The sequence below is a fragment of the Corythoichthys intestinalis genome, chromosome 13, assembly GCF_030265065.1.
Source record: "Corythoichthys intestinalis isolate RoL2023-P3 chromosome 13, ASM3026506v1, whole genome shotgun sequence".
In the NCBI taxonomy this organism is placed as follows: Eukaryota; Metazoa; Chordata; class Actinopteri; order Syngnathiformes; family Syngnathidae; genus Corythoichthys; species Corythoichthys intestinalis.
Genome location: NC_080407.1, coordinates 11,658,609 through 11,670,331, shown reverse-complemented (window position 1 = coordinate 11,670,331; position 11,723 = coordinate 11,658,609). Strand labels below are relative to the sequence as shown.

The following is an 11,723-nucleotide window of genomic DNA, read 5'->3' as shown; positions in this document are numbered from 1 at the left end:
TTTGAGCCACTGTATCTCCACCTTATCATCACAAAGAGCTTTTTCCGTTGAAAATTCTTGTAATTGAATGTTTAAATCCCTAAATTCTTTATGGATATATACGTAAAACAGTCTTGATTCTTTGTTAAAAGAGCAAAAAACCGGGCAGTTAGCATTTATTTTACGTACATATGTTGAATGTGCTGTGGCCGCCTTATGAAAGCAAAGAGCTTTTTCTGTTGAAAATTCTTGTGAATAAATGCTTTAATCCCTGAATTCTTTATAGACATGGACGTAAAACAGTCTCGATTCTTTGTTAAAAGAGCAAAGAACCGGGCAGTTATCATTTATTTTAAGTAAATATTGCGAACTATGACGTCAATGCCGTAGCGGCTAATTTCTCCCATTGATTTTTGTCACAACATTTCAAAATGCATGCATGGTACAAAAAATAATTTGAGTCCTCGAACAAATCACTCCTGAGACAATCTTTCATGTTTGGATGAGGTACAGCTTTCGTACTTTTTCAACCTAAATCCGGCGTTAGATCGCTGCGTGCGTGTGTTTGAGAATAACTCTCTTGATGTGGGCAGGCCCTCTACTTGAAGGCGAGGCGCTGTGTATGACGGATGATAATAAAGCATTTTTTTTTTCACATTCAAAAACGATGTAGCTAAGCTAGCGAGCTAATACAAAGTGAATTCCGTTCAAATTTCTTCAGATTTCACATTTACCACAAAAAATTTTGCATTCCTTTTTTTTGTTATCATGTCTACATTTTCAATTTATTGTCACATCCATGGATCCCGTACTATTTTCATAGTACAGTCCATGCTGCTTGTACTGTAGGTCTGTTATACTTCCTCACACTAAGTGCGAGTCAACCTTCCACTGAGCAAACTAGTTCCTCCTCCCATTACATGGAGGGCTAGCAGTTGAAAGAAATGGAATAAAACCTGTAAATTGGGGGCAAACCATTCCAAAATCTGGTCTGAAACAACACTTTGCCTTTAGTCAGCGTATGAAAATAGTGCCCTGTGTATATTAACCTTCGCCGAACTCCTAGGGTTGTTCGAACCTTGGTTAAGAACTACTGAACTAAGCGAAACAAGCCATCTGCACGGGGGATTGTGTTGGGAATGCCGAGAATGCACCGATGCTAATGAGCAAGAAGGTGTCGGCTGCGTTTTACCACCTTTCTGGCACCTGCAGAAAAAGATATGGATCAGTCGCAGTGTAACAAGCAGCATCTTGTTTTGGGAAAGCGGAAGTTCTTCTCGCCTTCTCAATGTGTAAAGCTCTGCCCGCCTCCTGATGTTTACAGTCCACTGGCTTAGTACACTGTATACCCAGCACACTGCCAAGAATGTGAACAATGTAGTGCTCAACACTGCTTCTCGTCCATCCCACAATCCACAGGTTTGCTATCTGAACGGGCTTGATGAAATGGAGTAAGAAAGTTTAAGGTGCCTGCGACATCATAAGAAAATTCTTAAATGGCAATATTATGTGAATTAGAATCATATTTTCAGACGATTCGACTATAGACAACAATTTGGCAAAGCGCAGATGAGGAGAAATTAGTCTTTTAATCTGCCGTTTATCCCTGCCTGTCATTATAGCGCTCTAGCGTCCCCAGTTGGACGATGACGTCGGCAGGGTCACGATATCATCTGATTTAAAATTCAGCCCATAGAGGAAGAATTATTCAGAACGAGGAAAATGCGACGAAGAGAGCAGCAAAATGTCATTGTTTCAATGTCTTTACTCCAATATTTTAACAGGATATTCTTTTTACCTAAGTATTTTTCCCCAATTGCTAAATAAATGGTATGGTCGTGACAAATAACAGTCTTGTGCTAAATAGAATATGAAATATTCAAAATGCATTTATTCAGTACGACATGGCAAAATTACTCCATAACGGTCAAAACTGTCGACTTATTGGACGATATTTTATGCCACCGGAATTAGTCTGGCTTTTGTCATTTCCCTGTGCCGGCTTCGGAGAGTGTAAACAAACCAGGAGGCGTGACAGCTAGCCGACATGCTGACCCGAACCGAGCTGTGTTTCCAAGTCTTATTCTCCCCTTTTAAAGCGAAAAATCACACAAAACAACCCCGGACCATGTCACACGGCGGCGGGGTTGTCGATTTTCTTCACTGATCGGCAAATTCACCGGCGGCGAACGAGTTACAGCTCATCGTTTGCTGGGGAAGCAGCTGGAGAATGACCGCCGGACAACCCGGCCGACGTCGGAGGAGCATGTAGCTGCCCAACCCAAGTGGTCTAGTGGTCTATTGCCGGGCACACAAAGAGGGCAGAGGGGGCTGGAAGTCTGAACGATATGGACAACCGCACGAACATAAGCTGAATATAGCGCTCTCCCGGCGGGCAGCGAAGAGGACCGAGTGGGGTTTGCGACAAGCCGCCGGTCATCGGCCGAGTGGCATTATCGGTGGACAAGGAGCATTGTCAGCCACAAAATGCAAGCTACCTCCGTATTAAAACGTGTGCCATGATCCCAGTATTTGACGAAATACAAAACACGATGTTTACTCACTTCCTCATAAATCAATGGTCCCATAGTTGTCGGACTTGTTTTGGCCAATCTCGGGGTGAACGGGGACCTTTTTGAAGGGAAGAGGTCCCGTTCTCGCACACACCATATAATTGTTAGCATTAGTCTCACGCATTCATTATAGTAAAGCATCTAACTATAGTAGCCAGACTTCACTCCATGCACTTTGATGCAGTAAAGTGAATCACCTTATCAGCCCTGTCGGGGCTTATGAGGGGGAAGGAAAAAGCTGGTGCTGTTTCTCGTAGGCACAATCTAACTGTTTGCATTACTCTAAAACACATAATACAAGCAATCAGGGAATAGTATCATTTCTCATATGTACTGTAGGACTGTTTGTACTACTCTAACACACCTAATATAAAATAAATAGCACTTACACCATAGTTTAATGAAAAGAAGCAGAATAGATACACAACGCCATCTTATCACATAAGCCCAAATATGCGTCACGAGCAAAATTGACGCACCAACTCTCGCAATTAGTTCTCCCGGCCACTCCAGGACAAAGAGCAGGGCGCTCTGTCCTAAAACAAGTAGCATCTCGCCCAGCCAAGATAACAAGTTAATAGCGGGCGCTTGGGACGTCATGACCGGCGTCTGTCGCTGTGGCAACCACGTCCCAGCCACGAAGGATGACGCACGAACCTAATCGCCCAAAACCGGCCACAGATGGATGATCCCAAGGCAACACCCAGCCGCCCCATCGGCCCGGCCCACTCCACCACAGCTTTCAAAAAGACAGGACACTGAGTTAACAAACTGTCGCTGCTTGGAAACATTTCTATGTAGCCTTGTTTTGGATCCAGTCGTCTGTTTTTGCCTTGTTTTTAACCATTGTCGACGAATTAATTGTCAACCTGTTTTCGAAGTGAGCCTTCAAACTTTTGGAACATGAAGTCAGTACAAAGGGTTAACATGGGAGTGAACGCGCGGAATGTTGGCCCCCACCGGTTGGCTCACGGGAGTGGTCTCAGCGGAGCGCTGTTTCCGCGGCTTGGCCGGGGGGGGATTTCCTTCATTTTGAAACCCAAATAGGTCCACACGCCTCTCCCTGGTGCAGCAACAAAACCCTGCAGCACATTTGGCTGATGTGATGCGAAAAATAAATTGATCTGCAAAATCAGCTGAATCCACAGTCCATCTGCATGCTATAATGCAGGGGTGCCCAAGTCCGGTCCTCAAGAGCCCCTATCCAGTTTGTTTTCCATGTCTCCCTCCTTGAAAACACCTGAATCAAATGATCAGCTCATCAGCAAGCTCTGCAGGAGCCTGATAATGATCCTGATTATTTGAGTCAGGTGTGTTGGAGGAGGGAGAAATGGAAAACAAGCTGGATTGGGGCTCTCGAGGACTGGACTTGAGCACCCCTGCTATAAAGCAATGTTGTATTGTTGGATGCTGACGTGGGTGACGTAACATTTGCATATGCTTTTTTCTGTCAAAGGCACTTTAATGTCACAGCAATTTGAATGAAAAGATGACTTGTGGAAAAATGTTAATGACTCCATTGTGAATTTGGAAGGAAACAAGTGAATGGAATCATGAACTGAATATGTTGTTTATTGGCGGTCGACTTTTCAGATCCAACATTAACATTTACGAGCGTCTGCCTGTATTGTGTTGCAAATTGAAAACTTGTCCTCTGTCACTGGTTGTTTATTATACACTTCATAATTGGGGTACTTTTGCTTTTGTTTAGGTGATTCCAAAATATCCAAGTTTCCAAATGGTGAGTACTTTTACAGCCTTTTCACTCATTTTTTTTGTCATGATGACGCTTATTTCTTGAACGCCCCCTCCCAGCGACTCAAGCACCCCCTCGTCCCTCCCCGACTGTCCCCAAGATATCATGCTTCGTCCACATCACCACTCGCATCGTCGGGGGCCACCAAGTGCGAGGGGCGGACGGCAGCTGGGTCGTGAGCATCCAGAGAGAGTGAGTTGCTCTTTTGTTTTATTGTGGACGGTGAACAAGGCTTCCAAAACATTTATTTTTTTTTTTTTGGTGGCTGTTTCTCTAGAAAGATCCATTTGTGTGGCGGTGCTTTGATCCGAGAAGATTGGGTGTTGACTGACCAGCAATGCTTCACTTCCTGGTACGGGATTTTACAGCTTTTGATAGATCTTGTTTACTAACATGTATTGAAGTGAAGTCAGGCAGGAGATAAATATTTTTGTTTTGACATTTCTGTAAACCTTTGCTAGTTGATTGCTCCCTCGTTGCTAGGAAGATGTTTGTCTGCAACAGCACTAAATGTATTGAATCCAGCTGCTTTGTTAAACAAAGAACAATTTTTCTCGTCATAAATTTGATTTACTACCGCTGCAAGACGATCTGTATTTTTCAAAATAAAATTACTTTTATGTCTAGATAAATGCTTTTTAATTTGTCATTATTTGTCCGTGAAATTGTTACATTTCTTTTCTTAATTATTCAGAATATTTTGTGTGAGTTAAACGTTCATTTGCAACTGTTTGTAGCCTCATTTTCTATTAATCTCCTCCCAAATATATAAACCTGACCTCAATTTTATTTGTTTTTCATGCTGAATTATCAGCGTTCCGGATTTGAGGGAGTACAGCGTGCAAGTCGGCCTCCACCACCTGAACGACTCGTCCCGTCACCCCCGACTCGGAATTTCTCGCCTAATCTGCGGCCCAGAGGGATCCAACCTGGTCATGCTGAAACTGGCCGAGTGAGTTGTAAACATTCCTCCTGTTTATTGTAGTTTTCACTCGGCACTGCGTGACTGTGATCCCTGCACGTTTTAGCCCCGCACCTGTTTCCGAGGGCGCCACCACTATTCATCTACCTGTCAAAGAATGCCACATCGCCGAGGGTACAAACTGCACCATGTACGGATGGGGGGAAACCAAAGGTAACCAATTTTGGACAAGCTGGCATTTTAAAAGTTGTTCTGTAAACAAGGACATAGGTTTGCATAGGGACAGAATGGACAAAACAATACCAAATTTTCAGGATGCTCAAATTGTTCCCACCAACTTTTAAGCAGCCATACTTGCGTTATATAATGACTTCAGTTATATAGGTAATTTAGCTTGCCTTCCCATATGTTTAATGGTTGTAATTAACCCCACCATTACACTAGAAGTCCCAGAGAATTCTAGTACTCCTGTTGTGGTACTCCTGATCGTCCCAAGCAATGGCCGATTGGGCCTCTCCTCTGAAAAAACCCAGAGGTGGTCCAAATGACCCAAGTGCTTTTGAATTAGCAAGTCGTTGTCTGACAGACAACCGCAGTTCATATGGAAATGCAACCACTAGACATACATTGTGTTTGTGTGCGGCCCAAGTGGAGGGGAACACACAACAGTAGTACTATTCATGTGATAGTTTGTGTCAGTTCAAGTCAAGCTACATTTATGGGGTTTTGCACATTTTATTAATGTGTGTTGTTTTACAATTTTACTGTCGGAAAAAAAATATTTCTGACTGTATTTGTGGGGCCTTTATATGCTAGCAATATTTGTTATAACAGTATGTTTGTGATGCCTGCAGAAAATAGAACACTGAATCAGTATCAAATTTAATACTAAAGTAAGAGTCTAACGAAGTTTATGTTTGTCTTTTCCCCTTGTATTTATCTATGCACAGGATTCAAACAAGAGTAATCCCAGCAAATCAACACTATCAAGTCAAAACGATGAAATACGATAGAAAAAGCAGAAAGCGTCCAATGAGGTAACTTAGACTACGTTCATACTACAGGTCTTAATGCACGAATCCGATTTTTTGTCATATCCGTTTTTTTGGCGTGCCCGTTCATACTGCCTTTATCCATTGAGACCGTTCAAGTATTACGCATGCGCACTAATTCGCAGTCCGACACCCGCTAAGCAAGAAGACCCGCATGCGCAGAACCATCAAAACAAATGACACAGATGGAACAGAGAGAAAACTGAGCATTCTCAGGCTTATCCTCAACCCATTTTTATTTTTTATGACTGTTGTCAAGCTCAGCTCTTCCTCAAAAGCCGTGTTCACTGCAAGCTAGGCGCTAATAATGCACAGGTGCATCGCTACGGTAACGACTCTCTCGCTATTTGATGACGTAATTGCTGCATTAAATCCGATTTGCGGGACTGGACAGTACAGACCGCCGCGACAGTCTGGGAAAATGTGGCCCAGATCGGATTTAGACCACATACGAAAGTGACCCAGATCGGATTTGAAATGGTCTCGTTCTATGCGACTTGTCACGTTCAGACCGTCAAGTTAATGCCTCACTCGAGTCGGAAAAACACGAAAAAATCGGATTCGTGCATTAAGACCTGTAGTATGAACGTAGCCTTAGTTACTTCTCCCAAAAAGTAATTTAGTTAGTAACTTGTAACAAATTACTTTTTGAAGTAAGATTAACAACACTGTGCAGGATATACCCTTCATAATAATTACGGCTATAAGGACATCTAGTCCTTGTTTCAGTGTGTTCAAAGCAACTGTTCAGGGCCGCTCCCTTCCCCCTTCTAATGACACAAGTTCTATCTGTTTGTTTTTCTCAAAGGTTTTCACACATTTTCCTGTACCAACTTCAGACAGAATTACCACAATTCATGCTCCATGCCCCTTATCCGGTAATTCTAAACTATAGACACAATCCTGCTTTAAAATCAAATTGCAGTTCTAAAACGCCTTTTTTTGCAAAACAATGTATACATTTGGGCCATTTTTTGTTTTTTCTGTGTGGAGTATAGGAGAAGCAAGTTAAAAATTTGTAAAATTGCGTAAAACTCTATAAATAAATGTAAATAAACAAATGTAGCTTGACTTGAACTGACACAAACGATCGCATGAATTGTGCAACCGTGGTGTGTTCCTCTCCGTTTGGGCTGCTTTCTAAGTGAATTATTTTCATTATGTTCAGATTTAAATGTACCTCTTTTTTACTTGCTGAATGCGCCGGTCCATTTTTTTTCATCCTAAACACACATTTGATTGGCTAATAACGTGCCCCCCTCACACACACATACACACAAATTTGATATTAGGGATATGAGAAGATGTTTTTTTTCAGCCTGCAGAAGCCACTGTAAGAAATGTAAAAAGACGTCAATGTTGTGGAAGTGGGGAATGCACCACTAATTTTGCTACTGAAAGTCCGATCTGCGTGAACTTGCTAACCTTCAAAACTCGAGTAGGAAGCTGCTTAGAGAGGTGTCCTCCTGTATATGTTTTCTACTGTTACGTAATTAAACTGTGACAAATGTAGTGAACCGAGGTTTACCCCTTTCTCTCCGGTTTTACTTTTTATTTTATTTATGTGGTCTTAAAGCAGCCCACAGGAGCTTTCATTTTTTTGTTGAGTTGGGCGTTGCTGGTTGACAAAAACAGTTGTGCTTTGGTAGTAATATCTTCGTTTATTTTGCTTGCAATGAAAAAACACAAAAGAGAACAAAAAAAAATTTAATCATTACCATTTTACACAAAACTCCAAAAAATGGACGGGACAAAAATATTGGCACCCTCAGCCTAACACTTGGTAGCACAACCTTTAGACAAAATAACTGCAAACCGCATCCGGTATCCGTTAATGAGTTTCTTACAATGCTCTTACAATTTTAGACCATTCGTCTTTGGCCAACTGCTCCAGGTCTCTGAGATTTGAAGGGTGCCTTCTCCAAACTGCCATTATCAGAACTCTCCACAGGTGTTCTATGGGATTCAGGTCCGGACTCATTGCTGGCCACTTTAGAAGGCTCCAGTGCTTTCTCTCAAATCATTTTTCTAATGCTTTTTCAGGTGTGTTTTGGGTCATTGTCCTCCTGAAAGACCCATGACCTCTGAAGGAAACCCAGCATTCTCACACTGGGCCCTACATTATGCTGCAAAATTTGTTGGTAGTCTTCTGACTTCATAATGCCATGCACACGCTCAAGCAGTCCAGTGCCAGAGGCAGCAAAGCAACCCCAAAACATCAGGCAACCTCCGCAATGTGGGGATCGTGTTCTTTTCTTTCTAGGCCTCGTTTTTTCCCTGTAAACTCTATGTAGATGCCTTTTCCCAAAAAGGACTACTTTTGTCTCATCAGACCAGAGAACATTTTCTAAAACGTTTTTGCTTTCTCAGGTGAGTTTTGGCAAACTCCAGCCTGGCTTTTTACGTCTCTGGGTCAGAAGTGGGGTTTTCCTGGGTATCCTACCATAAAGTCCCTTTTCATTCAGATGCCAATGGATAGTAAGGGTTGACACAGTCATACCCTTGGACTGCAGGACAGCTTGAACTTGTTTGGATGTTAGTCAAGGTTCTTTATCCACCATCCGCACAATCTTTCATTGAAATCTCTCATCAATTTTTCTTTTCTGTCCACATCTAGGGAGGTTAGCCACAGTGCCAAGGGCTTTACACTTATTGATAACACTGCGCACAGTAGACACAGGAACATTCAGGTCTTTGGAGATGGACTTGTAGCCTTGAGATTGTCCATGCTTCCTCACAGTTTTGCTTCTGAAGTCCTCAGACAGTTCTTTGGTCTTCTTTCTTTTCCCCATACTCATTGTAGTACACACAAGGACACAAGACAGGTTGTCAACTTTAATCCATTTTAACTGGCTGCAAGTGTGATTTAGTTATTACCACCACCTGTTATGTGCCACAGGTAAGTAACAGGTGCTGTTAATTACACAAATTGCAAGATTTTTCAAATGGTGCCAATACTTTTGTCCGGCCTATTTTTGGAGTTTTGTGTAAAATGATAATGATTAAAAAAAAATTGCCCATTCTCTTTTGTGTTTTTTTATTTCAAGCAAAATAAATGAAGATATTAATCCCAAAGCATTTGTAATTCCAATCACTTTCTGGGAGAAATTCCGCATCATCTAACCGAATTGCAGGGGTGCCAATACTTTTGGCTAGCAGTGTATGTTGTTTTTTTATTGGTATGGTAAGCAGGCACCATTGACTCGCACTAGCTTAGCCTCTCTGGAGCCTAGCAGAAAGTAACAAACTGCTCAGAATTTGTTGAAATAAACTCCAATGACAAATAAAACCTCCGCTATTCAAAGGTTAAACCTTATGTAAAAAATTCTGGATTTTTCCTTGCAGGTAATTTATAGGAAAGTCAATTCCATGCAATGACATTTTTCGGCCACCAGGGGGCACTGCCGATCACTGCCAATGATGCAAACACCGTTTTTTTCCTGGCACAGATAAAGAACGACAAAAGGCGCTGAACGCGGTGAACATGCCGATGGTGAACGACGACAAATGCGCTCGAATCAAAGGCGACGCCGGAGACAGCCGAATTTGCGCTGGGGGTACCAGAGGAGAAGGCGTGTGTGAAGTAAGAACCTCCTATTCCAAATGGATTGGACGCCAATGAGATTTATTGTGTATCTCACTGTGATGATGTTATTTTTTTGGAAGAGAGACAACGGCGGTCCTCTGGTGTGCCGTGAGCAAGAGCGCCAAGTAGTGGCGGGAATCAGCATCCAGCGCACCAAGTGCGCGTCGTCGCGGCCGGCGCTCTTCGTCAACGTGGCGTTCTACTCGCAATGGATTTACAAAGTCTTCAAGCTTTACCCGAGCCCCGAAACGAACTGACCGGGTGGGAATAAACCTGCGAGGACCGAAACTTTTTTTTTCAGGGAACAAGAAAAAAAAACGCAGACTACCAAATGGAATCCCCGTAACGGTGAAGATTTTGTGAAGCCGATCGTGACAAAATTTCCTGGGATTTACTTGAATACGCCGACGGAGAGGACGACGGAACGGATGCTGCTTTGGTGCCCCCGGCGGGCCGTGCCAGCTCACTCGGCTAGTTTTCTCTCGAAACCCGTGGACGGATTTTAGGATGCGAGTTTATGGGTCTCATAGATCCGACTTCCTCTCGCCGCAAATGATGTTTGATATATTTAAGAGAGAAGTAGTTTTGCTGTATTTATTGGCCACTGCGGTCCAAATGTTGTCAATTAAGACCAAATGAGCACACACAAAAAGTTCCGCGTCCTGATGGTTTTCTTGCGAAATGAAGATATTATTGGCTGCCGACTGTTTGTGTTAGAATGATTGTGTTTCTTAACATCTGGACCGGGAGAAATTAATTCCAGTCGATCATATCTAAAGAGAATTAAGAAGGTTTTCATATTTAAAAAAATATATATATCCATTTCCTTCAACTGACTGTTGCGCAATCCTAATATGAAACACGTTTTTTCTTATACAGTATTTGTATATTTTTTACTAACTCTTATTTAATTGACTGTGTACATAGCCCAAGTGTAAATTTGTGTAAATATCACATGGTAATATTTTTTAACTTCACAGCAACAGGCTGAATTTATTTTTTTATAATGTCTATCAAAGCTGCTATTTTTGGCCTTCTGACCTTTTGGTTTGGATCTGCTCCATTATTCCCATTTCAATAAAAACAAAACCACTCGTGAAACTGCAGCGAGGCACAAAAGCATCATGCTGACATGATTTTTAAAAAATGACATTCTTTCAGTTAATGGATATGCAAAACTACAGTGTTTTATTGAAATTGAGCAAAGAACTGAAAATGGCGGATATCAGAGTGTGAGGTGAGCATAAATCTTGAGAGACAGCGAGAACCAAAAGTATTTGGTATGTGGCAAAATTGATTTTGCCATGTGGAAAAATGGATTTCGCCATGTGGCATATTTTTTTTGCCATGTGACAAAATAGATTTTGCCTGTGGCATTTTTTTTGCTATGTGGCAAAATGGATTTTGGTATGTGGCTTTTTTTTTTTTTTTTTTTTGGTATGTGGCATTTTTGCAACCCATGCACGTCCATCCCATTGACGGCTATGCACGTCCAAATTTTCCATTCATTTTAAATGACAAAAAAACGTATGGCTGTGATTTTTGACTACACACTTATCATTCCAGGGCATTGACATTAAACTGGCACACAAAATTTGGCACACGTCCAAATTTTCCGTTCATTTTAAATGGCAGACAAACATGTGACTGTGATTTTTGACCATACACTTACCATTAAAGCGAACTGACATTCAACTGGACTGCACAGCCTGATATAGCCTGGCATAGCCTGATTTGGGTGCCAGTTGAATGTCAATGCTCTGTAATGTAAAGTGTAGGATCAAGAATAAAAATCACAGCCACACGTTTTTCTGCCATTTAAGATAAATGGGTAATTTGGACGTGCATAGCCGTA

At 42.0% G+C, this 11,723-nt stretch overlaps 1 protein-coding gene across 1 annotated transcript in view; it reads left to right on the top strand.

Moving 5' to 3' along the window:
- hgfa (hepatocyte growth factor a) overlaps nucleotides 1-11,146 on the top strand; it is a 33,351-nt gene extending 22,205 nt beyond the window's left edge. Inside the window, exons 12-18 of the mRNA XM_057856408.1 lie at nucleotides 4,264-4,293; nucleotides 4,368-4,500; nucleotides 4,586-4,660; nucleotides 5,123-5,260; nucleotides 5,337-5,443; nucleotides 9,732-9,865; nucleotides 9,949-11,146. Coding sequence (XP_057712391.1) covers nucleotides 4,264-4,293; nucleotides 4,368-4,500; nucleotides 4,586-4,660; nucleotides 5,123-5,260; nucleotides 5,337-5,443; nucleotides 9,732-9,865; nucleotides 9,949-10,125 — 794 coding nt within the window. The 3' untranslated portion in view covers nucleotides 10,126-11,146. The remainder of the gene's footprint in view (nucleotides 1-4,263; nucleotides 4,294-4,367; nucleotides 4,501-4,585; nucleotides 4,661-5,122; nucleotides 5,261-5,336; nucleotides 5,444-9,731; nucleotides 9,866-9,948) is intronic.
- Nucleotides 11,147-11,723: the final 577 nt, after the last annotated feature.